Source organism: Cucurbita pepo, chromosome 17 (genome assembly GCF_057944985.1).
Source record: "Cucurbita pepo subsp. pepo isolate OVF chromosome 17, ASM5794498v1, whole genome shotgun sequence".
Taxonomy (NCBI): Eukaryota; Viridiplantae; Streptophyta; class Magnoliopsida; order Cucurbitales; family Cucurbitaceae; genus Cucurbita; species Cucurbita pepo.
The window spans coordinates 12,682,998-12,709,192 of NC_141814.1; the positions used below are offsets into that span (position 1 = coordinate 12,682,998).

Genomic DNA, 26,195 nt, shown 5'->3' on the forward strand with positions numbered 1-26,195 from the left:
GACCCCCACCAAATCTATCTCCTTTGTGGCCCAATGTTCTTACTGGCACATTGTCTCTTGTCTACCCCTTTGGGAAACAGCCTCCTCGCTGGCACATAGTCCGATGTCTAGCTCTGATACCATTTGTAACGCCTCAGATCCACCACTAGCAGACATTGTCCTCTTTGGGCTTTTCCTTTCGAGCTTCCCCTCAACGCTTTAAAACACATCTGCTAAGGGAAAGTTTCCACATCCTTATAAACTTATAAAGGGTGTTTTGTTCTCCTCTCCAACCAATGTGGGATATCACAATCCACCCCATTCGAGGCCGAGTGTCCTCAGCACTTATTCCATTCTCCAATTGATGTGAGACCCCACAAAATCCACCTCCTTTGTGACCCAACGTTCTTACTGGCACACTGTCTCGTGTCTACCCCTTTGGAAAACAACCTCCTCGCTGGCACATAGTCCGACGTCTAGCTCTGATACAATTTGTAACGCCCTAGATCCACCACTAGCAAACATTGTCCTCTTTGGGCTTTCCCTTCCGAGCTTCCCCTCAAGACTTTAAAACATGTTTGCTAAGGGAAAGTTTCCACACAGTTACAAAGGGTGTTTTGTTCTTCTCATCACAGTGCATCGTCAATATTTGAGGTCAAACACGAAGATTAAAATAAGTCATTAAAAAACCGAATTTCTGTTAGAAAAATAAATGCATAATTTTTTATTTTATATATATTTAGACTGAATAAAAATTAAATTTAAGATAAAAAAATAAAGCATTTTAAAATTGGAATTAAACAAAACTATCACAATGTTATTAATAAAAGTCGTATAAAATAAAATTTAAAATTATAATAATCTTTTTTATAGTGACAACATTTATAATTTTATATTATATATATATATATATATAAGAGTTCATCGGTTTGCTTCCCGCCTTTTCGTGGTTCCACGTCCGGAACCTTCCTTCCCGTTTCAGCACCTGCTTCGAGGCATCCGCCATAGCCATCCAACGAGCTTTATCATCTTCAATCAGCAGTGGAATACAATAGAGAGTGTATCGCAGCATAAAAGAGAAGGATGTGTGGAAGAGCCCGTTGCACTCTTCGATCCGATGACATTTCCAGGGCCTGCCACCGCACCGGCGGCCCTATCCGCAGCCTCAATATGGACCGGTAACACCATCCACTTGTTGTTTCTTATTTCGTTATGCTTGTCTGTATTTGAATGTTCTGCCTCTCTTCCATTTCTAGTGGTAAGGTTCTGAACTTAACGGTTGTGATGTTCTTTTTTTTTTTTGAATATTTAGTTTTCGTCCGCTGTTCAATGCCTCCCCTGGCTCGGATCTGCCGGTTGTTCGTCGAGATGATGAATCTGGTGGCGGAGGGGTCGTCCTCCAGTGCATGAAATGGGGGCTGATTCCTAGTTTTACTGGGAAATCAGAGAAACCTAATTACTTCAAGATGGTGATTTTTTCTCTTTTGTATCTTGGCCTTTGTCTGACTGTTATGCAGAGTTTTATTTTGAAATGACGGTTACTATTTTTGTTGTCTGTGATCAGTAGGAATTTGTAGGCTGTTGGATTTCCGACTCAAGTATGGGCGACATTGTTCAAAACATTAAAATCCTAAATAAGAAAAACATATTAACTGTGTGTGTATTAGTTTTTAAGTAAGTAATGATTTGAAATTCACAAAAGAAATGACTAGAAAGACATTTTTTAGACTCTATTTAGCGCGTTAACGAGTTGTTGAATGATTATCAAACCAAGAAGTTAAAAGGACGGGTCATAAAGTGAAGTGGGATATTCTCCCAGAAGTGCTTTGTGGAAAGGGGTCGGTAGCTAGGGGATTCTTTGGATTTAAAGTTTTCAAAAAGTCTATGGGCGCTCTATGATCCAGACGTTGGAGAAGTCAAAATTTTTCCTTATTAAACTCACTGAAAGATTCGAACACACAACCTTTGAGTAGGTGTTACACAGAGATCATGGTCCTTAGCCAACAAGATGGCCTCTCAGGGGCTGTTCTGCGGGTGTATCTCAAAAGCCTTCTTCTTGATGTTTGTGAAAAGCACACTAAGAGGGTGCATGAAAGCCTTAAGTGGCTTAAGGTAAAGGCTATCCCATTGGCTCTTTTCTTTTAACTCTCTCGTAAAAGGGATTAATGAAGGGTGTCTTCAAGGTTTCGTGCAGAGCCGACCCTATGCGTATAAATGTCCTTTAGTTCGCTGATGTCATGCTTCTTGTTTCCATTCATGAGTCAAACAAGCTTAAATTTTATGTGGTAAGCAAGTTGTTTGAGCTCTGTTCTGGCTTCGAAATAAATTTTGCTAGTACCTTTCTTGTTGGCTTCCCAAGGCTCTTTAGGGCTGCCAACTTGATCTAGTAGTGCTGGTCTGAAGCTTTGAATGGGTGGGACCTCAGCTCAAGTTCAGGAGAAATCTTTTTGGTCTTGAAGTGGAGGAATGGGCCTCCCTGGCAAGCCTCCTTGCCCAATTGTACCCCTACAAATTAGTAAGATGCCAAAATTTGGACCCTCAAAGGAAGTGGTATCTTCATTGTATGTTCGTTGGTGCCAAATCCTTCTGTTAAAAATGCTTTCCTCAGCTACTCTTTTGTTAGTAATATACTTAAGTGTCCAACATGCGAAGGTCTTGTTGTGGATCTTTGATCAAGGAAGGCTAAATATGTGCTGCACAATCCAAAAAAGAACATCTAATTCCATGCTATCCCTGACTTGGTGTGTTATGTGAAAAAAGATGCAGAGGGTCATGCATCTTTTCTTCATCTGCCCATTTGTGCTTTGTGTTGGCCCAATCTCTTTTGTGCGGGCTCTTCCCTGGGGTTGTGGTCTGAGAGGAACTAAAAGGTATTTCATGGGAGTTCCTTTGCCATGAATTGTTTTGGGTTCTTGCTACAATTTTCATTTCTTCTTGATGCATCTCTCTGATGCTTTTTGTAATCATGATTTGATGCAAATATTGGCGAATTGGCATCCTTGAACATAGGGTAAATAAAATGTATTCTGCCCTATTGAAAATTTTCAGGGTTTATTTACTGGTTGTTCTAAGATATTGAGCACCTTAGGCACCTTAGGATTGCATGCTTTTGCCTTCTGCCTACACTTTAAGGAAGTTTTGGAACTTAAAGACAGAATTTAATTACTTGATACAGATTTTGGTAAGTTACTCCTATTGAGCAGGGTGTATGGTTCTTGTATTATTTTGTCTCTAGTTTGTGTTTGGAATCTTATTACTTAAATGAATGTTTTATGATAAATAAACCATGAACACTAGCCATTCTATGTTTGCCTTATTATCTAGCATCTGAAATGTGCAGTTCAATGCTCGCTCAGAGTCTATGAGTGAAAAGGCCTCTTTTCGCCGTTTAGTTCCCAAAAGAAGGTGCCTTGTGGCTGTGGAGGGGTATGTCTCATTTTTCTTCCCATGCACTAATTACTTTGCCACAGATTTGGTCGCCAGTGCTTTCAAGGAATTTCTACATTTTTATTTAAATGACGTTTATACCATTTGCTAGTCAAGCCCATTTGCTTTTATTTGTTACTGGAGATAGGAGAACTTAAACCTTTTATATTTATATGAATGCGTGTTTGTGACATCTTCTGTCATTACGCTTGCATAAACACCCTTATAACCTCAGTTCAATTTATTGTAGGTTCTATGAGTGGAAAAAGGATGGATCAAAAAAGCAGCCGTATTATATTCATTTCAAGGATGGGCAGCCACTTGTTTTTGCGGCTTTATATGATTCTTGGGAAAATCCTGAAGGTAAGTTTTTTCTACGACCAAGCAAAAGATAACTTTGGCTTAATGATTTGTTTTCATGTTTGATTGGAAGTGATATGAACCAAGAGACATCAATCATACAATATACTTCAATGAAGATGTGAAGAAAAGGTTGTCAAAATTATCAAAAGATGTTTCAATTCTGCTACATTGAAGAAGAATAAAGTTTAAGTGTTGTAAATTCTGGGTGGGTTACAATTTAGAGTAATTTAGAGTTATTGTATTTTAAGACTTTTTATTTACTTTAGGTTACAATTACATAATGGCTAATTATGGCCATTAAGCATGAATGTTACAACTCTTGGAATGCCTTTAATAGTTTCATTTTTGAGGCTATATAAAGCCATGTATGTTGTATTTGTAAGGAGACTTGGAAAATATATTAAAAGAAGCATTTGTGCTTTTCTTTAGCCAATGGCTAAGTTTCTTTGCAATTCTATGTAGTTTAGATTGCATGTAGAATCATTCAAGCTCGACATGATCAATCTTGCTTGTGGAGTGATTCGAATCTCAAACAAGTGTTTGAGATATTTGATCAACAAGAGTCATTCAAGCTAGACATGATCGATCTTGCTTGTGGAGTGATTCGAATCTCAATCAAGTGTTCTTGCCTTGAGATATTCGATCAACAAGGTAATCCGAATCTTATTCCCCTTGTATTGATTCCTTATCTTATCAGGAAGGTTTTTCTTTAGTTCTTAGGAGAGGGTTTCCTCTAACCGCCATCTCTAGGCTGCTCTTTTTGTGATTAATTTAGATATATGGATTTGATATCTGATACTTGTGACCAGATATTGAATGCACTTCCTAGGAAGACCCTATTATTTTCTTGTTTGATCAATCAATTGATTTATTATTGTTTTTGCAGGTGAATTACTCTACACTTTTACCATTCTTACAACTTCCTCATCTCCAGCTTTAGAGTGGTTGCACGGTCAGTCCTAACTTTTCTGATTGTTGTTCTAGATCATGTTTACAGCTGGATTTGAATATTGATAGGGTTGGGATACAACTTAAAATTGTCAATCTCTGATGTGGATGCATTAATTTCTATTTTCTAATTGAAAATGTTATCATATTAATGCCAAATTGTACAAGGGTGAGATTAACCTGAGGGGAGGTTTGCGGATTATTAGGAATTCCTAATAGCCTTGATAAAAACACAGAGGAATATTAGGACTTGGGTGATGTAGTTAAGTATCCTCCGTGAGGGAATCATTAGAAGTACTTCCTTTTTAGACTTTTAACCTCCCATAAAATAGTAGCTATTATATATCTTTGTAAGCTCGTCACATCTTATCAAGGGAAGAAGCATTTGACGAGGAAATACTAGGGAGCGGCTTACTTGAAGTTAATTGTCAGAGGAGATACCAAATGTTCTCCAAAATTCTTGGGCAAAAGGGGCAATATAGGAATAAATTTGCTCTCTCCTCTCTGAAAATATATTTTAGAAATGGATGTCTGTTTGTTTTGAAAGAAGTGAATACTATATCCATGCAATTAAGCCAACAAACCTTATAAAAACTCATCCCGATTGGCACTAACTGATGAAAATATATAAACTTTAGATGAGATAGAATTTGATTGTTTAGTGGCTGATTGGTGATCTTTTTAGATAGGATGCCTGTAATTTTGGGCGACAAAGAACGGATCGATATGTGGTTGAATGATTCTTCATCGTCCAAGTATGATAATGTCCTCAAACCATATGAAGCTCCTGATTTGGTAAGAACTTTTTTGAAGTATAATAGTAAATTTTGTTAATAATTCATTAATGTTTAAAATGTAAATGTTAGGTATGGTACCCTGTCCCTCCTGCCATGGGAAAGCTATCATTTGATGGGCCGGACTGCATTAAAGAGGTATCTCATCTCGCCCATCTTTTTTGACTTTTATCCGACAATTTTGCCATCTTGGTTTAAGTTTAAAAATCATAGCATGTTGCAATAGACGTTGTGAGTTGTATTACTCTAGTAGCTTATGTGGTTATTGTTAGTTCTTCAGCAACAATCGATCTGGGAGCGTATATTTGTTTATTCATGTTTCCCATGTCCACTGGAACACTTCAGCTAGTTCGTTTGCATGTTCTTTTTAATTATTTATATTTTTTATTGTTTATTATGATTGATGATCGTATATTTGTTCGTTTTATTCGTTTTATCAGTTAATCTTACGTAGATCAACATCATCATTGCTACTTCTTGTGCAGATACAGTTGAAGACTGATGGAAATAACCTCATATCCAAATTTTTCTCGGCAAAGGAAACTAAAAAGGAACCTTCAGACTCACAAGAGAAAACTTCCTGTAACAAATCTGTGAAGCCCGAGCCATCTCAAAATCTGGAAGAACACAAAAGAGATGAAGATCATGTAGCTTCTTCCTGCTCCATTCGAGACAACAAATCAGAGGATAGTCTTGCAAATTGTTCTCCGACTGCATCGACATGTCGAATAAAACGAGACCGTGAAGGCTTCTCATCTGAGTCAGAAATCGGCGTCAATGACGATAGTAAGATAAGCAGTAGTTCAAAAATAAGAAAGAAGGGAAACCTGAAGACTGGGTTTGACAACAAATCAACCCTCTTTTCATACTTCGGAAGGAAATAGGTAGGCCAACTCATGTGCCGCATCTCATGGTTATATGTATATTCCCGTAGTTTGTTTATCTTTGCTGTGCAGGATACTGGTGAGAGGTGCGTGGAAGGCTTTTTGTTGCAGATTTGGATTGTGTTATGCGAACGTATTTTTGTTGTGTAAAAGCAGACTTCTGTAGCTTAGAAGGGAAGTTTGATTCTGGTTGATCCTTCCGCTGTACACTAAATGGACTCTTTCTGATACCTCTGAAGCAAATTTCCTCCTGCAAAAAGGTACTTACTTCTATTTAGGTAAATTACCTTTTATGTTTTCTTTATCCGTTTTGGCTTGTTACGTATCGCCATTCGTCTCACAATTTTAAAACGCGTTTGTTAGGGAGATGTTTATACTCTTGTAAAGAATGTTTCGTCTCCAACTAATGTGGGATCTCGCAATCCACTTTTCTTGGAAACTAGCGTCCTCGTTAGCACATCGCTTGATGTCTGATTTATATATTATTTGTAACAGTTCAAGCACACCACTAACAAATATTATCTGCTTTGATTCATTACGTATCGCCGGTTTTAAGAAGCGCCTGTTAGAGAGGTTTTCACACTCTTATAAGAAATGTTTCCTCCCTTCAACCGATGCGATCTCACATTTACCGAGGAAGTTATCTAATATAGGGTTCTCTCATTGAAATATATGTCATTTTGAAATTTCTATGGTTGAGCTACAAAAAAAATGATACATTTTATTGGTTCGGTAGTAAATATCAATTCTTTAAATATTTATTAACTATAATTTTATAACTCAGTTATTAGGACCTTAATTTAGTAATTTGATGCTTTTGAAATAATAGGCAAATAATTTTGTTGGGTAGTTTTTAATTTTATTCTCTGGTTTAATATTTAGGTGGTATCTGATAACTATTTATTTTTTTATTTTTAAAATTTAAAATACTATTTCAACGATATTAATGGAGTGTTTAAAAAAAAATAAAAATAAAAATAATAATAATTATTTTGTTATTTATTTTCTAGTTATATTTTCAAAAGTGAAGCTTTGAAAACTAAAAAAAAGTGGTTTTTTTTGTTCACTTTTAAATTTTGTTTAATAATTTAAATATTTATTAAAGATTGTTAAATTTATTTATCATAAAATTGAACCGGACTTACATGAAAAATGCTTTATTCATTCATCAACTAAGAGGGAACAAAGTTGGACGTAACAATGGCAAAAGTGAGAAATAAGCTTCTATCAACTTCTTATTTGGAGTCAACTCCATAATCAATCTCTTGAGCGTTCGAAAAGGCCCGACCACAACTCGAGACCCTAGACAGAACCCTCGTCGCCGATTTCCGAGCCGTATTATGTTGCCTCGTTGTCGTCGTGACCGTCGTCGTAGGCGACACCAACCGACTATCCCAATGGAGCTCGAGCACATGGATGTTGCCATGGTTTCTCTCCTCAACATAGCCAAAGAGTTGTTGATCATGTGGTGTATATATAGGCACGATGATAATAATCATTACATTGAAGGCTTAAAATGGTTTGATTTAAATAGGGATTTCTTTTTTAGGGTTGTGGCAGTCATGATTAGCTTTAGTAGATCAGGAGGCTTAAAAATCATAACTTTAGGATATGAGCTTTATCATGAAATCCCCAATTATTAAATTCTTCATCATACTTTGAGTAAACCACTTTTAATATTAAACCATCATATACTTTATTTAACTTTTTGAGCAAGGAAGATTCCATCTAATAATAAACTCGTCTACCTAAACAAATCATTGGTTGTAAAGACATGGGAAAAAAGAACGAAATAAAAGTGAAACGGGTTAGCGTTTTTGTAACGGCTCAGATCCACCGCTAGCAGATATTGTCCTCTTTGGGCTTTCCCTTTCAGGCTTTAAGCTGCGTCTGCTGGGGGAAGGTTTCCACACCCTTGTAAATGTATAAATGGTGATTTGTTCTCCTCCTCAACCAACGTGGGACATCACAGTTTTTGACCTCATTTATATGGAAATTCACGTATGCATCCTTATATGTAATAGTTTAAGTCCACTACTGGCAGATATTGTGCTTTTTGGACTTTCCTTTGTGGGTTTTTTCTCAAGGTTTTAAAATACGTTTACATGGAGAGGTTACAAATGGTATCAGAGCCAGACACCGAGCAGTGTGCAAGCGAGAACGCTGGTCCCCAAGGGAGTGGATTGTGAGATTCCACATTGGTTGGAGTGAGAAACGAAATATTTCTGGTAAGGGTGTGAACATCTCTCCATAACAGACGCGCTTTAAGATCTTGTTTATATGAAAATCTCTCCATATCATTGGTTGTAAAGAGATGGGAAAAAAAGAAGAAATAAAAGTGAAACGGGTTAGCATTTTTGACCTCGTTTATAAGAAAATTCACGTATGCATCCTTATATGTAATAGTTTAAGTCCACTACTAGCCGATATTCTGCTTTTTGGGCTTTCCCTTTGTGGGTTTCTTCTCAACGTTTTAAAACGCGTTTACTATGGAAAGGTTACAAATGGTATCAGAGCCAAACATCGGGGGTGTACAAATGCCCAAGGGATTAGATTGTGAGATTCCACATTGGTGGGAGAGGGGAACGAAACATTTCTTGTAAAAGTGTGAAAATCTCTCCATAACAGACTCGTTTTAAGATCTTAAGGGAAAGCTGAAAGAGTAGAATGTTTGGTAGAGTCGTTATATCATCCCTTTAACATGTTAAAAAACTTATCGAAAAAAGAAAATAACCTCATTTAAATTAAAAGGATGAAAAAAGAAAATAAAAGAAAGAGTAATTAAATACTGGAAATAAAGAAATAGAAAACATGGAAAAACTTGATCCTTCATTATAATGTTAATCAGTAGGGTTAGGCTCTAATGTAAGTGATTACTAATATTCTTGGCCCCATGCCTAACTTCAAATTAAAATCATAAACATCAACCTAATCTAATTTCAATTATTTATTTCTAATAATTCAACACCTCTAAACCTGCTATTATATTCAAGATTATTAAAAGTTATTGTAGACTCAAAATTATATTACTTTAAAAAAATAATATTTTTTAAAAAAATTATGTCTAAAAATATTACTACCACCCACTAATTTTTTTTAATTTAATTTTTAACATGTTTTTATTAATTAAATATTGATGTGACACATTAATCTTCACTAACTAAAAATAATTTAAAATAGTTTAGTTAGATGTATAGACTAATTCAAAATTTTAATGGGTGTGGTTTTTTTTTTTTTTTTTTTTTATATATTTTTTCGCATTTATACAAATTAATTAAATTTCAAGAGAATTTGTAGTTCTAGGGTGATTTATTTAAATTATAGAACATAAATATGTTATTTTAATTTTTAGTAATGTAAAACAATGGAATATTTAAAGCATAAGAGATTATTATTATTATTATTATTATTATTATTATTATTATTATTATTATTATTATTATTATTATTATTATTATACCCTACATTTTAATAAAGTAAAGCTATATTTTGATTAATAATTGTTTGAAAAAAATTAAATTTACCAACATTAAATTTATTGTGGTTGGGCCACCTCCAGAATGTTTTTTATAAAATATATGTGAGGGAAGACAGAACATATTAAAACGGTCTGTGTTAGTAATGTGATGATAATCTTCATTTTTAGAAGGTAAGTAACATGACTATGTCGCATAAGATGAAAATATCGGAGCCATTAGGTATCAAATCTGAATTCTGAATCCCGATCAAAATGTCAGAAATGAATAGCTTAATTGAGTTTACTTTTTTGTCAACTAAATTAGCTTTATTAGAGCACAAAACCATTTTCGAAGGGAGAAGAATGGAGTTGTTAGGATCGCACAACTCACACATTTGATCTAGACGAAGAACAAGAGGAACTCACACATTTGATCTAGATTAAGAACATGAAGAACAAGAGAGAAAGGAGTTGTTAGGATCGCACAACTCACATATTTGATCTAAATTAAGAACATGAAGAACAAGAGAGAACGTAAAGATCTAGATGAAGAACCAGAGAGAACGTAAAGAGATATATATGTATAGTAAACTCCTTATGACAGATATGTGATCATTACTAGATGCTTGAAATTACACTTTAAATTTGTTTAGAGCGGAGAAGAATTAATTCTGAAACGATGATCCAAATTTTTAAAAAAGTTTTTAAGGGCTAAAATTCAACGGAAAATCTAAGTTTCTCTAGTAATAATTCATATATATTCGATCAAAATAGAGTTCAAGCAGAGTGATTCTTCCATTTATGAACTGGATATTTGATTGCATTGAGCTCAAGTTTCCTAAGAACAGCTTGAGCAAGATCAATGCCGCAAATATCAGACAATCTCACCAAATACAAAAGCACATCGGAAAGCTCTTCCCCCAAGTGCTCCTTCTCCTTCTCCTCCCACTCCGGCAGCCCCTTCGGCACTTCTCCTTTCCATTGGAATATTTCCGATACCTCTCCCACTTCTCCGACCTGCGCGTTTCTTTCATTTTAGAAACAACTACTTTCTAAAAGTACTTGAAATTTCATACTCTGTTCTTGAAAAAAGTACTTGAAATTTCATACTCTGTTCTTGAAAAAAGTACTTGAAATTTGAAGAAGAAGAAGAAGAATACCAGAGCAAGAAGGAGATTTCTAGGGCTATGAAATCGCTCCCAATCCCTTTCCTTAGCGAATTCCGCCATTTTCGTCTTCAGAACCTCCAAACTCACACTTCCTTCTTCACTTCCGGTCATCTTCTTCACGATCAAACCCTAAATCACTCTCTCCAACAGCGCTTACGAAGGAAGAACACGCAGAAACCTAACGCAAAGAGTTTATTGAAACTCGGTGCGAATACGATTTTCTTGGAGGCGAAGGATTTGGCAATCGCCGCGCTCTCTCTTTCTCTCTTCATCTTATAGTACAGAAGAGAGAGAAGAAGAGCGTTTTGTGAGACCGGCTATTGCCGGTTGATAATATGGAAGATGAGATAAGAACGTAGGGCCGACCGTCACGTGTCAGTTCAGAAGTTAAATTTTCATCTTTATAATTTGATAAAACTTCAAAAACTTTTTAATTTTCTGTAATTTTAAATATCAATATAATTTATTTTAAATTTAATATAACCAAAATAAAATAAAATAAACATAAATCATAACTCAATAATAAGTTAAATAATAATCCCTTTAAGTTTATTAAATAATTATCCGTTCGTAGTCAATTTAAATACCTAATATATCTTGATGTGACACATTACATCGAATTAATACCGTAAATCTTAATTTAAATAATTATGTGACATCATCAATATTAATTTCAGATATGATCAACCATATCCTATAAAAATGGAAAGCGTAATAAATTATAAAATATTTATAATATGTCAAATCATCCCTTTATAAAATTAAAAACATAATAATCGACTACATAAAATAAACTCTAAATCTCTCGAAAGATCGTTTTGATTGGATTGAAACGAAAGAGACGTTAACAAAAAAGAGTTTTTTTTCACATGCTCGAATTCAAATTCTCCTTTAGCTTTTAAGGCTGTGTTGTTTTCCGACCAAAAGACAAAACATTGAAAGTAGACAAAATGTAAAAGGTTGTTAATCGAGTTTTGTGTTTGGTCTCGGTATTAAAAAATTATTAAAAAATGTGTAATAATTTAGTCTTTATTATAACAATTATTATCCAAAATTATTGTTTTTTTTTTAATTGATAGATAAATATTTATAAGTTAAAAGGTTGTAAAATTATAATAAAAATGAAATTTAATTTTGATAAAATTTCTTATTGGTCGAAAATTGATATGGAGAATATAATTATCAATATGAAGAAGAGGAGAATTTGAATTGAAATTCCGAAGGATATACTTTGAATCTTCTTCATTTTAATCAAATTTTAAAGCAAAAATATAAAAGTAAACTAAAAACAATTCCTTTTTTTTCTTGAAAGTGAAAGAATTTTATATCAATTTTCATGGGGACACCATACCCACATGAATAAAAGAAAAATAATGCAATTTTGTTTTTATCTTCTAATTTGATCCTCCAGGTTGAATTTTACAATCGCATGTAACATTGAATACAATTATGTATTGGGTAGATATTCTCGATATTGAATATGATACATTAATTTCAACTTCGTGGAATAAGATAACATATTTATGAAATCTTATAGATCAGAATTATTAGATTCGAGTCTGAGCATAACTTATTGGATAAAATATTAATTACTTGTGAGATCTTATATTGGTTGAAAAAGAGTACGAAACATTCTTTTAGCAAGGAAACCTCTCAATTGTGAGCGACAACATGCTAAAACGGACAATATTTGTTATTAGAGTTGAACTATTACATTATTGTTCCTCAAACATCTGCTAGTGATTTAAGTAGTTGTCAGAGCCTTCTTAACTTTAACTTGTTATCGTAAATACTTAGCATAGAATTGATAAAACATTTTTTAACCATTACATCAGTCTCTTATGCATGCAAATGCAGTCTCAATTCATCCATATACCCCTCTTTTACAAGTATCTTTTATAAGTATCATATATGCACCCGCTTTTCTCTTGGCTTGTCCCTGAACCACATTTTAGTAGAACGATATTCAGACATGTCAACTTTTCATTTAACGTTCTAATAGTTTTTCTACTTCAATAGTAGCTTAAAACATTTACACAGGGTCGGTCTCCACCCTCTTCTTTCTTCCTCCTCCGCCGCCACCCATCCTTCTCCGTCCTCCCATAAATACCTAAATAACGTGACAACTTATGGAAAGTCCAAATGTTTTCTCCTAAAGAATGGCTAGCTACTTTTTAACTAGTGGGTTGTCTAAGCATCCACATGCACACACGATGCTAGGAGACAAGGGATAGAGAGAAAAATGAAGACGACAATATCAAATGAGCTAAAGCGAGAAAAATGAAGGTGAAAAAGAGCTCGAACAAGAACAAGAACAAGAACAAGAACAAGGATATAAAAAAAATAACGTTATGCAGATAAACATATTACACATCAAAGTTTTGAGCATATATATTAGAGAGTTGAAATATCATCCAGTACATCAAGAAATTAACAAGGCAGTTTGTTTTTTGTTGTTTTTTCTCTTTTTTTTGTCCTTTTTTGGTTTTTGGGTAAGTTTCTGAGTCTTACTACTAAACTTCGTTCATACACTGCAACATCCATTCAGGGTTAATGCTCTAAACAGTTAACGAAGGGATCAGTCACCTCTTACCATGTTTGATTTGATTCAGCGAAGATAACCAGCAGCTTGGTACTGATAAGCATTTCCGAAGTAGTTTCCATGAGCTGCAGGAGCCATGTTGTACATGGCCGAACCGAAGACAGAGGGGCAATGGTTGTCGTTGGGGGTCGGGTACATGTATGGTCGGTCATATATGTACTGTGGGTATCTATCTGTCACTCTACCATAGAAGTTCTTGTCAGCAACGTTGTTGTTATTGGCGAGGGGGACATAACCTACACCATTGGCACGAGGTCGCTTTGGTTGAGGTTTTGTAGCCTCGGTCACCCTTTTCTTGTCAGCCTTAGCTTTCTCGAGATGGATAACCCGTTTCTGAAGAGGGTCTACAGGGTACTGCTCTTCGAGTTTGTGCTCTTCAATGCACTTGATTACGGACTTGAGAGCGGTCAGCTCTCTGTCACTAACATCGTTCTGAAATTCGTACAAAAAGAATGAAGGAAAAGAAGAAACATCATATAACAGAGCAAGAAACGAAAATAGAAGTTTCACAATATTGGTCTGTTTTTTAGTTCCGTAGGTTTTTGGTTATTTTATTCGGTTGGAAGCAAAATTTTATATGACCATAACAAATAGAAAGATTGTCAACTTCTGCGCCCTTTATGTTTCTTCACTCTCTTCTTCTTTCTTTCTTTCCTTCCCTTCCCTCTTTTTTTTTTTTTTTTTTTTGTCTGTGTTGAGGTTACTCCTACCAACTCCACGGTCTGAAGCCACTGGTATTATGAGATCCCACATTGATTCCTAATAGACGCGTTTTAAAAACTTTGAGGGGAAATCCAAAAGGGAAAGCCCAAAGAGGACAATATCCGCTAGTGGTGAGCTTGGACCATTACAAATGGTATCAGAATTAGACATTGGACGATGTGCCAACGAGGAGGCTAAAACCCGAAGGGAGTGGACACGAGGCAGTGTGCCAGCAAGGCCGCTAGCCTTGAAGGGGGGTAGATTGAGGAGTCCTACATCGATTGGAGAAGGGAACAAGTGCCAGTGAGAACGTTGGACCCGGAAGGGGAGTGGATTGTGAGATCCCACATCCATAGGGAGGAGAACTAATATTCTTTACAAAAATGTGAATTCTCTCCCCGGCAGATGCATTTTAAAAACCTTGAGGGGAAGCCCAAAAGGGAATGCCCGACAATATCTACTAGTGGTGGACTTGGGCTGTTTCAGGTATAGTGGGTATTAATCTTAATAAAGATTTTTATAATTACAATTATTATATTATGTTCCAGCTCCAGCTTAAGTAACCAATATGAGATTCTGAAGCCACTGGTATAGTGGTATTAATCCTAATAAAGATTTTGATTTGATCATGCTCCAGCTCCACCTCCAGTAACCAATATGAGATTCTAACCTTATTCTTTGATTCAGATTAAGTAACTAAACAAACTTGGTTAAGAAGGAAAAACCTGTGCAGTGGGGGATGCATTTCCAGGTTTGACTGGAGAAGACGATTTCTTTGCCTCCTTTAGATAGGACTTCAGTAATGGCACTGGAGGGAACTGCACTGTCAGTTCAAATGCAAAAGCCAAATTCACAGCATCAATTTGCCTTCCACTGTTAACCAATACTTCAATGACACCTACAGAAAGACAAGCAAAGAAACCATTAACAAGAGAACGAAAAGGACAAAGGTGAGGAGAATCGCATCCAGACAAGAATAACTAAAATAGTAATGCAAGCATAGTAACTTTTTCGACGTTTTGGCACATATTTTTCAAAATCTCTAGCACCTAATATGTAGCGGCCTAAGCCCACTGCTAGCAGGTATGTCCTTTTTAGGCTTTCCCTTTTAGGGAAAAGGCTTATGCCAGGGAGAGGTTTCCACCCCTTATAAAGAATGATTCGTTCCCCTCTCCGACTGATGTGGGATCTCACATAATATGACTGGTGTGGAAGGAGAGGCTAGACAATTATTAAGTCAGGACATGGTCCATTAAGAATAAAAGACTGACCTGGCATCTTGTCTGATAACCCTAAAGATCGACATAAATCAGCTGCTTGGCGGCGACGGGAGACCATTGGCACGAGCCTGGATAACTCTACATCATTAAAATCAGATGCAATGTCAAAAGTATCCAGAAGCTGCAAAAAGGCATGAGCCTCCAATGAGTTGCCATTACTCGCGTCCACATCAAGAGCATCCAGCTTTGGTTTCCATTCTCCAGCGATTTTCTTTGCTTGTAACTTGACTTCAGCTGACATCACTTTAGAAACAGATTCAACATCCATAGTTTTCAGCAAAATGCTTAAGCATTCCATCAACATGATGCAGGTTCGACGTGAACCCAGTAGATCTGAGTTTTTCTTTCCATCCAAGTTTGCAATTTCTCCACTGTAGAAGTTTTCCAGGGAGTTCAAGACCATATAGGCTGGGTTTGCTGCTGCTTTTAGTGCAAATGGAATCTCATCCCTTATTGCAGCAAGGTTCTTTCGGTTGTCTGATATAAATTTGTGCAGCCCTGCTGAGTCCATCTCTTCACATAATTGTACTAATTGAGGATAAGACTTGACCCCGAAGTGTCCATCGTCATCAGGAGTATCTTTCACAACTTCTGAGGTATTTTCACTAGTCAAAGAATCAGGTGGTTTATCTACCACATTTGGTTCCCCACTTTGATAGTCATCAGCGCAAGAAGGCGTTTCTGATGCCACCTTCCTATGCTTATCTCGTGCAATAGCAACAGCAAATGCTGCAGCATCTCTTTTATTTTGAAGACCCTCCAGTGAGGCTTGTTCTTTAGCAAATATAGAAGCTTCACGCTTCTCTAACATTTGACGGGCCTCTGTTGTTTTGGTTGCATATTCCTTTTCTTGGTCTTCTAACTCATCAAAACGCCTCTTCAAGGATTTCTCTAGCCCATGGAAATGTTCTTCAAGTTCTTTCCATTTCAAGTTAAGTGTTAATGCTCTGTGACTTTCAAGCTCAGCAAATGCTTTCTGAAGCTGTTGTATCTTAGAGGTTGTAGAGTCAATTAGCGTTTCAACTGAATGTGTGACATCCATGGCAAAAGAGCTGAAGATGATATGAAGAGAGAGAAGATGTCATTAACTGTCAAATTGGATTTATTAATCCAATTAGGCATCTATTACTAAAAAAAAAAAAGATATACTATGAAACAATACATACATACATAAATATATATATATATAGATTGAGAGAGAGAGAGAGAGAGAAAGCTCACACTTCATACATCAACAATGAAGCGCACATGACCAAGACAACTTTAAGGCAGCCAATTAAAAAATCCATTGAGATCATCAGTTTAAACCACTAAATCCTCATAGAAAAGTACCATATAACTACGCAAGGGAAACAAAAGGCACAAATGCATAGGTCGACAAACTTTAAAGCTTTACACTGCTTTAAGTCCATCCAAGAAGAGAAAGATGTTAGATTCAAGAAGAGAAACAAAATGAAGCTTAGAGTTTGGTTTTCTAAGCACTAAATAAATAATGCTAGGAACTCCACTTTCGTCGAGAGAAATGGAAACATTTTGAGGGAGCCCTTCGGCACACCAATTACCTTAGAACTCCTCAACAAAGGCTGTAACCACTAATCGTATGTCAACCCTCCATGGGTGTGCTTAGCTCTTGATGAATCAAAAGCTTTAAAATGCACTGAGTCTTACATCTCTTATCAACAACTATTCCAAACCCACAAATTCTCTTCTTCCTTTCCAACCAAACTAACCATGGAATAGAGGAAAAAAAAAATCAGCTTGCCCCAACACACATCCTCTACCCAAAAACGGAGGATTCAAAATGATTACTTCTAACATTTTTTGGCTAAGGAACATTTAATCACGAGGTGAAATCATAAAAGGGTAAGAAACCATATGCCCAAGGAAAATTACAAAAAAAAAAAAAAAAAATCCAATGGACAATAAGAGAAGTCGAGCTATAATTTAAAAAAGAGGAGACAATTTAGCTATCAAAACACTGTTCTTTATGCTCAATTTTGAACCAAGGAAATTCAAATAGTCTGTCACAGACAATCCCACACTTTGGAAGCAAATGGAAAAGCCAGAAAAGATGAGAAAGGTCCTCTCCATCACATTTCCACGTGACATGTGCACACCTACTATACTAGCCAAGAAAAAAATGAATCTTCGTGATTTTCAACTTCCACAGTTTGAAATCTAGTTATAACTGTGTGTTAAAGAGTTTCTATTATGTATAGAGTTTGTGTTAGAATTTTGCAAATAGTGAATAAAATGGTCATTTTTTCAACCCAAATGGACATTAAAAGTATAGAAACTAAAATGGACAAAAGTTGAAAGGATAGGAACCAAAATGAACAATCTAAAAGTGAAAGAACTAAAATGAACCGAAGTTAAAAATATAAGGACCAAAATAGGATTTAAACCAATATTGTAAACCACAAAAAACAATCTTATGCTTTGGAGAGAGATTGATCGTTTGGATTAAAAGAAGACACTCACACACCAATCTCATGTATAAGAAGGGCTCAATGAAAATCTAAATCAAAAGAAGGGGCTCTCCCCTAATCAAATAACCAAAGAAACCATAAGAATTGAGACTGTTATTCCCATTCCATATAATGTTGTTGATTATCTCAAGGGTAGTTACTAGAGTTCACTTGATTTGAACTTGTCTTGTTCACTTATTTTGGTTGGTCTTTGAACTTTTTCTGGATAGTGTTACAATTCTCTCCATAAACTCCTAAATTTCGTTGAAATAACGAACTATCTGTTGAATTGCTTCTTCCTATTTTCACCCATCAGTTTCAGCGAACTAGTGTAGTTTGAGCCTATTGCAAATAATCCAACTTTTCAGTCTTCAAACACGCGAAAAGAAAGGAGGAAGGAATTAAAGAAAGAAAAAAACAACAAAATGAACAAGCATACACACCTTTTCTCAGTGGAGACATTCAAATGAGTTTTTTACATTCTAAGTTGCCAAATTTGAGATAAATTAAAACCCATAAAAGTTAGTCCAGTATCCATTTCAACGAGCTTCAAAGAGGTAGCAGGGCCAATTGGACAATACAACATTTTGGATAGTGTTTAATCATTAAGAAGAGAAACATGTGCTATGAGGGTCAAAATTTACGAGAATGACCAAGTCGTTTGGAACCTGTTCTTCTGAACAAAAATCGGAAATTCTCAACAAAAAAAAAAAAAAAAACTCCTTGATTACCTCTGGGTACGATGATTACCCTTTAATGTTGAACATTCTCTACTTCATTGTTAACAAAACTACAGATAAAATCTATCAGTTTGGCTTCCTAGAGTCGTGATTTTTGGTTCGGGTGATTTATTAACGCGGGATGAGATTTTTTCGTTCGTTCATTTCATTTGATCTCCTCGTTTTCAATCAGTGGAAACTCTACTCGTTAGTAGACATTTATCAGAAGATGGTTACGGTAATCATAATGCATAACGACCCCTGCTGCTACACCAGAGAATTGAAACTAAACTGCATGCAGAAACTTCCTTCACAGCTTCTCATAAATCAAGACCGCTCACTGGATAAACACAGAGTCAAACTAACCATTCTTTCAGATCCTACATAGAAAACGAGCTCGTTTTCGGGAAAAGAGGTTTATAGATTTCGAATAATTTGCTCTCCATGCTTTCAGTAAGAATCACCAAACTAACCTTCCAAATTACTCTCCCAATACAAGACCAAAAAAAAAAAAAAAAAAAAAAAAAAAAAAAAAAAAAAAACCCTATTTCCACCCTAAACTAAACCCAATTCGACAAAAACAAAACAAACAGATCTTAAAACAGCACCAAGCAGAAAACCGATCTTCAAAAACACAAAAATAGCTCAAAATTGGAAAAGAAAACTCCATAATCGAATCCTCGAGAACAGATATTCGCCACAAAAAGCTCCGACAGTGAAGCAAAATCACAGTAAAGAGCGCAAATAACAAAAGCCCACAAACAATTGTAAAAGAAACGGATCTAAGTGAGCGAGAAAAAAAAGGAGAAAAAAAAGGATTACCCGATCGATGGAGTGAGATATAGAGTAGAAATTACTCCGGAGACTGCAAATAAATGCTTGACCTAACACATTAAATACAAACATCCAAACCAGAGCGAGAAAGAGAGAAGAAATGAGGGAAGAGAGGAAGCAAAATAAGAGGAAAGAGGAAAGTAGACAACGAAAAGTATTTGTTGCAGGCACTGAGGTACAGCACCAGTCTCTCTCTCTTTCTCTCCCCTTTTTTAGGGCACTCCCGTTTTTTATATTTCCACTCCCTTCTCTCTCCAAAATTACCTTTCCCTTCACTTTCAGGTAAAAATAATCAATGTCTCCCCCGTTTTTTACCGCCGTAATTTAATTAAAAAATTACATCCATAAAAATCTAAACCGTGTGCTAGCTGGGCTTAGAGAGCGTTGGTTTGGAATTAGGTGTAGCTATATCACACGCTCGTAACGAAAGAGCTCGTGTCAAAAATAGCTAATAAAGATTGAGGTTACTCTGACTCGGCCTTGAGAAGCGCAGTGTCACGGTCATGTTCGTCCAAGGCGTGTTGCCCATGAGCGCATGTCCATGACAAGTCCAACACTTTATGTCTTTTCATATTCTAGTGTTTTATTTTTGTAGTTCTAGAAAGTATGATGTTTCAGAAATATGTCTAAGCGTGTCAGACATGAAATGACTCAGAATGTACTGTAGGGATACGACTAGTTGTCAACTTCTCCCTACCCAAGGTTATATACGGTAAGTCGTTGTTATTTCTCTCTTGTTTGCTTATATAACGTCTCTTTCGAAAATCTCTCTCTGCCCTCGTTTTCTAAAACCTTCTCTTAAAACCAAGGCCAGAGGCTCTAGCATACGTCGCTTGGCCGTAGGCGACGCAAGAACGAATTAGCTTAGCTCACTTGTCGTTGGAAAGTGAGTGTCGCACAATCGCAAGTCCGCTGCCATTAAAAGTGCGATTGTGACACGCAACACTCTAATAACTGATCCTTCAACAAATGAGGTTTTTCAGTGGAACTCTCGAAAACTTTGTGAGGACTGGTTTATGACGACACACGACCTGTTGGTACGAATTCCTTCTAACGAGCTAAAAGGTCATATCGAGCTCCATCTCATAGAGAATATTTTGACACATATAGCTAAATAGGATTGCCCACCTTGAATATGAACGTCTATCGTTTATAGACGTACTAGCCTCGAACATTGAGGATGTCGTTTTCGGAGGTTTAGGCTTGTGCTAGGGAGTCAAAAGCGTCGACCCCTACGAGACTGGTGAGGAAGCCTAATTGAATCGTACTGGTGATAAATTTATTGTGACTAAAATTTATCAATTGCAAATCTAATGCACAATTACTACTATTCCATGGATGATCGACTTCTCTCCTGAACCTCGTAAACTATCGGTTTACGGTTTGTTTTCGTTTTCTTTGCGCCTCATTTCCCTTTTCTCGAAACACTAACGAAATCGTGGTTTTCTTGAGTAGCGAGCAGAGAAGAGCGGACACGGGGACTCAGGTCAAGGCGCAACGTAACAATATGGATAGGATTTTAATAGAGATATAACAATATATTTGGCTTTTTTTTTTCTTCCTTTTGATGATTATCTATGTTCATCATCCATACCATAGCATGTTGAATAAATTGTGTTAATTCAACCAAGATTTAACCTAGAACCTCTTCTAAATCCTATGCTTCATGTTCGTGTATGAACTTCAAGCTTTGCCGAAGTTCCATTCTTATCGGGAGACCGGAATCTTGGTGGAGTAGCCAATAAGATAGAATTTTCATAATCGTGTGAAGAAACGACGCCCCATCATGTCGAAATGCTTACTGAGTCGAAACAATTTTGCGAGGATTTTTCTCGTGTCGCCGCCAACTTGCTGCCGGATTCATTCTGCTTCTCCTAAAGCCTTTTCCGTCGCCAAACCGGGAAAGATTCAGTCTCTGAATTTGTAAGGATTTTTGGTTTCAATCTGTTCAGCAATTTCGAAATATCTGTTTGCAAGTGGGAATGAAGGTGTTTTTGTGTTAATTAGGAAAAAGAAGAAGAGATTGGACGAGATGTGTGTTGAAAGGTATCAACAGTACAGCCGAACAATCATACAATCGTGGATATTACAAGGTAACTTCAATTGGATTTGTCGATGACGATGACGAACTTCAGTTCATTTTCGAATTCCTTCACTTCCTGTGTTTCATAGATGAATTTCTATGCAGGTAAAGTATTGGTAGATGGCAAAGTAGTCAGTAAAGCCGGAACACCCGTCGGCGATAAAGCTAAGGTCGAGATAATTGCTGAAGTTCCGAAATATGTATGTAGGTGATAAAACTTAGCTGAAAACTTCCTGTTTTTCCTTATAGATTAAACATAGTCTCAGAAGTTAATCTAAACTTCCTTTTTTGTTGTAATTTCACAATTTCACGAAATCCAGAGCAGGATTCAAGTTGGAAGCTGCCATTGAACAGCTCGGTGTTGATGTTGATGGTAAAGTTGCTCTTGATGCTGGATTATCCACCGGAGGATTTACTGACTGTTTGCTTCAACATGGGGCTTCATTTGTTTATGGAGTCGATGTTGGCTATGGGCAGGTACAATTTTTAAAATTTCTTCCTAACGCATTGATCTTTAACTACTTAATATTGTTTACAGTTGATGAATGCGCAAATAGTTATCTCCAATAGAATTAAAGTACTACCACTCATATTTTTCTTGAAAGTTTGACTAAATTTCATTGACTTGGCTATAAACAATCGAATTGAATAAGTGGTACTTCAGAAGGGAAATGACTAGGAAGTAAATCTGCTGGCTTAAGAGATGAGAAAATATCATCCAACTAATCAAATATAGTAACAAGTGTATGCTTAACCCGATCGGTCGATAAACCGTTGTTCACTGTTGCTACCCTCTATAGTTACGTGAGAAACTAGCAAATAATGCCTCCCACACTTTCTTCTATTCCACTGTGATACGTCATTGATCTGCAGAATTTTTAGGTTGCTGACAAGATACGTCGAGATGAACGTGTTTGTGTGATGGAAAGAACGAACTTACGGTATCTTGCTGGACTTCCTCAAAAAGTTGATATTGTGACTCTGGACCTTTCTTTTATCTCTATTCTCTTGGTAAGGTTTCAGATACTTTTCACAACTGTTTGTTTAATCTAACTTTGATAGCAGGGAAACATTTTTGGTTTTTTAAGCTGAAAAGGAAAACAATTTTCCTTTCATTTGCCGTCAAGATATTCTTTGGCAAATAACTATTAGGAACACTTTTCCTACTTATTGTAAAATCTGGTTTGAATGAATATCTGTGAACAAATATTTGGTGTTTGTATCACTTCCCCACTGAACTATTTTATATTATTGACCAGTTCTATTCTCAATAAGTTATGAATATACCATGTGGCATGCAAAACAAATCTTTTTGCTATGATTTTGCTCTACTGCCTAGCTGCAGAACTAAATGAAAATTTCCACTTCTGATACCAAAAGAAAAAGGTGCAAAAAGAGATCTCATGTCTTAAGAATAAGCTCATATTAATTTGGTAGTTTTTCAATCTTGACATCTGAAATTTGGGGATTAAAAGTCTAGGGACGTGAGTGAGGAAATTAGAAGTTTGGGAGTTAGGTGTCTGTAGCTAATTAATGTGCATATAAACAGCTTTTGTTTACACAATTCTTCTTCTTTTAAAGTCTTTTTTCCCTTTAAATGAAATAATAGGGTATGAATAATGACCATATTCTTGACGTTTCTCATTGTATTGTAGCTCCTTATTGGCTATCTTATTTTATTTAGTTGGTCTGGTCAAATGTGAGTATGGTTTATACCATAGTATAAATTTGATCACTAGTCACTAGCGTCTTGATTTTGAACAAGATGTCATCGTCATTTCAAGACTTTTGTTCTTCTCTTATTCCATTTGTTTGCATACTCTTATTTGTTTATGTATCAGGTCATGCCTGCTGTGGTCAATGTAATGAAGGAAACATCAACAATTGTTACTTTGGTGAAACCTCAATTTGAATGTCGTCGATCACAAGTAAGAAGAAGGCTCTGAGTTCTTTCCCTTCTTGAGTGTGGCAGTTCCCTTATGTATTGACTGCTTTTTTGGTTAACATTATAGGTAATGTCTAATTAAGACCTTCAACCACTTTTGTTTAGATGATGTGACCCAATTAACCTAGGTCACCTTCCTCTTCCACCGATTTCCAAGGATGTAATCTTGAAAAGCTAGCAGCCGTTGATGAAGTTTCAAATATGGAGAAATGGTGAATGGGAATGTAAAAGAACATTGACTGAAAAAGTACCGATCTTCCTTTCCTTCAATGATGGCTTTCTTCCACCTTTCTAGTCCCACACTCTTACTGTCACTTAGACTATTAGTCTCAAAAGGGAAGGCTATTCCACTTGGTTTTATCCTTTTGGATTGGAACCCCTTCTTGTAGTTAATCTTGGGATTCCTTTTGTGGGTTTGTGCTGTGTAGACCCTTTCATATTTCTTTCATCTACTACATCTCATCTATAAAGAATTGACCAACATCTTCCTTTTTCAGTTTATTTGCATCCGGCTTAGCTCGTAGTAGCAAGAAGGTGTTTCCAAAAGGGGACGAAACCTATCTAAGATCTTGTGTGCCGGCTTAGTAGCGCATAAGCAGAACACATAGCCTAGAATTTAGTATTCAACTAACCTATGAGCTTTTGCCCAAGCTCATCTTTTCCTACAATATCAACGTGGTCTCGAAGAGGCTAAAAAAGAGAAGGCTATTCGAGTCGCTTCTTAAATAGAGAATTGAACATGTCACAGGTGCAATTATGCATAGGACGTCCATGTAATTGGTTGGTAATCCTCATTCATATTAAAACAATTGATGCCATAAGTGAAAGTTCTGTATGTGATAATCCTAGGGCATAATATCTTGAAAGGTAGCAGGCTCGTGTTAGTGGATGCTGACCTTGGCTCGCACCTATGCTATCATTTTATAATCTACTGATAATCATGGAAACCAGGCATCTTGTAAAAATAGACGAAATTATGAAAACTCAGTGATAAAATAGACATCTAACACAATAAGTTTATGTTAACCATTCATTTGAAGATATGGTTTTTTGCAGGTAGGAGGTAAGGGAATCGTGAGAGATCCACAAGTTCACCAGGAGGTAAACATTTTTCCTTCCTTTATTCCTATTTAATTTAAGATGTTTTGTTCCTTTGTACCCTGCTTTGAGAGATAATTCATGTTACTGAAGTTCTCTAATTGGAATTAATTCTTGGTTTATCTTGAGATTATCACTTCTGAGGTTGAGCACAGTTATTAGATCATCTATGCACTATAAAAAGTTTGTATACATGGTGACACGTTATTTAAATCTAGGACACGAACACAACGAACACAACAAAGATACGTTTACTAAAGTATATGTCATTTTTATATAATAAGAACATTTAAAGTTAACAAGGCTATGACACTTATATGTGATTAAAATATTATTTTTGTCCTATGTAATTATTTGTCCATTTGTTATTCTTAATGTAACAGCCTAAACTCACTAAAACTCACCGATGATATATTATCATCTTTGAATTTTCCCTTTTGGGCTTCCCTTCAAGGTTTTTATTATGAGATCTCACATCGGTTGGGGAGGAGAACAAACATTTTTTATAAGGGTATGAAAACCTCTCCCTAACAGACGTGTTTTAAAAACCTTGAGGAGAAGCCTGAAAGGGAAAACCCAAAGAGGACAATATCTACAAACGGTGAGCTTGGACTGTTTCACTAAAACAAGATACATGCTTAACAAATGCAGAATTCTTATGGGCTTTAATTGATAGGATAGGATGAATGAAGAATGTAGCTCACACCATGGTTGTTGAATAATGACTGTAGGTTCTTGATAAGATCATAAAGGGTGTGGAGAGTTTTGGATTCTGCAGCAAAGGTTGGATTGAATCGCCATTGAAGGGCGCTGAGGGTAATACAGAGTTTTTGGTTTGTTTTACCAGGACGACAACACTTTCTGCTGCAAACCAAGATTGATCGTTCATCCAGATCTTAATCTAGTTCAACCAGCAGTTTCTGGGTTTTAATCTCTGTAATTCACTTCATTGAATGATTGTTCATCTAGTTTTTACTTATTTAATATAGAAAATATTCGTGCATTTTGTATCTTCGATTGAATGGTATCGAGTAATTGTTTGGAACGCAAAATTATTGATGTATCGATTTATTAGCAATGATTGAAAGTTCTTGAAAACTATACTATAATATTGAAACTCGAATCGAGAGATATATTAATTAAATTCTGGTGTTGCTTCAATGAATTATGGGTAAATGTTCATGTAAAGATGTTAGACAGACTAAAGGTCAAAGACTAGTCCTCTAGTCTTCTTGCCTTCATTCTCGGCGAGGAAAGCGCTTTAGGAATATCATGACTATATCATGACTATTTAAGTTAATTCGGATTAGACTTTGGTGTCTATCAAAATGATATCGTCCATTTTAGGTTTTTAAGATTATGCTGTAATTATTAAGATTTGAATTTTTTAAAATTATACTAAGCTAATGAAATATTATTATTTTTTATTAGAATATTATTTTCA

At 35.9% G+C, this 26,195-nt stretch overlaps 5 protein-coding genes across 9 annotated transcripts; 2 read left to right on the forward strand and 3 right to left on the reverse strand.

Annotated features, from left to right (window-relative positions):
* Positions 1-904: 904 nt before the first annotated feature.
* Positions 905-7,080, forward strand: LOC111778405 (embryonic stem cell-specific 5-hydroxymethylcytosine-binding protein). Of its 5 annotated transcripts, none has more exons than XM_023658199.2 (9): positions 905-1,157; positions 1,292-1,448; positions 3,320-3,405; positions 3,656-3,768; positions 4,655-4,720; positions 5,402-5,511; positions 5,583-5,648; positions 5,996-6,394; positions 6,445-7,080. In XM_023658199.2, the coding sequence occupies exons 1-8, from the start codon at positions 1,063-1,065 to the stop codon at positions 6,392-6,394; spliced, it is 1,092 nt and encodes a 363-aa protein (XP_023513967.2). In that variant the 5' UTR covers positions 905-1,062; the 3' UTR covers positions 6,445-7,080. The 5 variants fall into 5 exon arrangements, 3 of the variants coding, with proteins under 3 accessions (XP_023513967.2, XP_086975065.1, XP_086975064.1); XM_087118939.1 differs by having other exon boundaries at positions 6,506-7,080; XR_015413210.1 differs by having other exon boundaries at positions 906-1,157; positions 5,996-6,654; positions 6,758-7,080.
* Positions 7,081-7,535: 455 nt separating this feature from the next.
* LOC147787673 (uncharacterized) lies at positions 7,536-7,851 on the reverse strand. Its single transcript, XM_087118865.1, has one exon. The coding sequence runs from the start codon at positions 7,836-7,838 to the stop codon at positions 7,563-7,565; it is 276 nt and encodes a 91-aa protein (XP_086974991.1). The 5' UTR covers positions 7,839-7,851; the 3' UTR covers positions 7,536-7,562.
* Positions 7,852-10,568: 2,717 nt separating this feature from the next.
* LOC111778404 (uncharacterized) lies at positions 10,569-11,296 on the reverse strand. The gene is made up of 2 exons (XM_023658198.2): positions 11,012-11,296; positions 10,569-10,868 (listed from the first exon to the last, which is right to left on the reverse strand). The coding sequence occupies exons 1-2, from the start codon at positions 11,129-11,131 to the stop codon at positions 10,629-10,631; spliced, it is 360 nt and encodes a 119-aa protein (XP_023513966.1). The 5' UTR covers positions 11,132-11,296; the 3' UTR covers positions 10,569-10,628.
* Positions 11,297-13,386: 2,090 nt separating this feature from the next.
* LOC111778402 (FRIGIDA-like protein 3) lies at positions 13,387-19,817 on the reverse strand. Its single transcript, XM_023658197.2, has 4 exons — positions 19,614-19,817; positions 15,596-16,656; positions 15,050-15,222; positions 13,387-14,054 (listed from the first exon to the last, which is right to left on the reverse strand). Exons 2-4 carry the CDS (start codon positions 16,644-16,646, stop codon positions 13,629-13,631), a joined length of 1,650 nt encoding a protein of 549 aa, XP_023513965.2. The 5' UTR covers positions 16,647-16,656; positions 19,614-19,817; the 3' UTR covers positions 13,387-13,628.
* A 1,397-nt stretch (positions 19,818-21,214) lies between these two features.
* Positions 21,215-25,754, forward strand: LOC111778052 (bacterial hemolysin-like protein). Its single transcript, XM_023657663.2, has 8 exons — positions 21,215-21,548; positions 21,633-21,718; positions 21,814-21,916; positions 22,029-22,185; positions 22,591-22,719; positions 23,550-23,636; positions 24,710-24,754; positions 25,483-25,754. Exons 1-8 carry the CDS (start codon positions 21,412-21,414, stop codon positions 25,630-25,632), a joined length of 894 nt encoding a protein of 297 aa, XP_023513431.2. The 5' UTR covers positions 21,215-21,411; the 3' UTR covers positions 25,633-25,754.
* Positions 25,755-26,195: the final 441 nt, after the last annotated feature.

Coding starts and splice junctions, on each gene's coding strand:
- LOC111778405 (XM_023658199.2), top strand. CDS start 1,063: ATGTGTGGAAGAGCCCGTTGCACTCTTCGATCCGATGACATTTCCAGG. Junction 5,512..5,582: donor CATATGAAGCTCCTGATTTG/GTAAGAACTTTT, acceptor TGTAAATGTTAG/GTATGGTACCCTGTCCCTCC. Junction 5,649..5,995: donor GGCCGGACTGCATTAAAGAG/GTATCTCATCTC, acceptor CTTCTTGTGCAG/ATACAGTTGAAGACTGATGG.
- LOC147787673 (XM_087118865.1), bottom strand. CDS start 7,838: ATGTTGAGGAGAGAAACCATGGCAACATCCATGTGCTCGAGCTCCATT.
- LOC111778404 (XM_023658198.2), bottom strand. CDS start 11,131: ATGACCGGAAGTGAAGAAGGAAGTGTGAGTTTGGAGGTTCTGAAGACG. Junction 10,869..11,011: donor GAAATCTCCTTCTTGCTCTG/GTATTCTTCTTC, acceptor AGAAACGCGCAG/GTCGGAGAAGTGGGAGAGGT.
- LOC111778402 (XM_023658197.2), bottom strand. CDS start 16,646: ATGGATGTCACACATTCAGTTGAAACGCTAATTGACTCTACAACCTCT. Junction 15,223..15,595: donor GTTATCAGACAAGATGCCAG/GTCAGTCTTTTA, acceptor GTCTTTCTGTAG/GTGTCATTGAAGTATTGGTT. Junction 14,055..15,049: donor ATGCATCCCCCACTGCACAG/GTTTTTCCTTCT, acceptor TACGAATTTCAG/AACGATGTTAGTGACAGAGA.
- LOC111778052 (XM_023657663.2), top strand. CDS start 21,412: ATGTCGAAATGCTTACTGAGTCGAAACAATTTTGCGAGGATTTTTCTC. Junction 21,549..21,632: donor AAGATTCAGTCTCTGAATTT/GTAAGGATTTTT, acceptor TGTGTTAATTAG/GAAAAAGAAGAAGAGATTGG. Junction 22,186..22,590: donor TCGATGTTGGCTATGGGCAG/GTACAATTTTTA, acceptor CAGAATTTTTAG/GTTGCTGACAAGATACGTCG.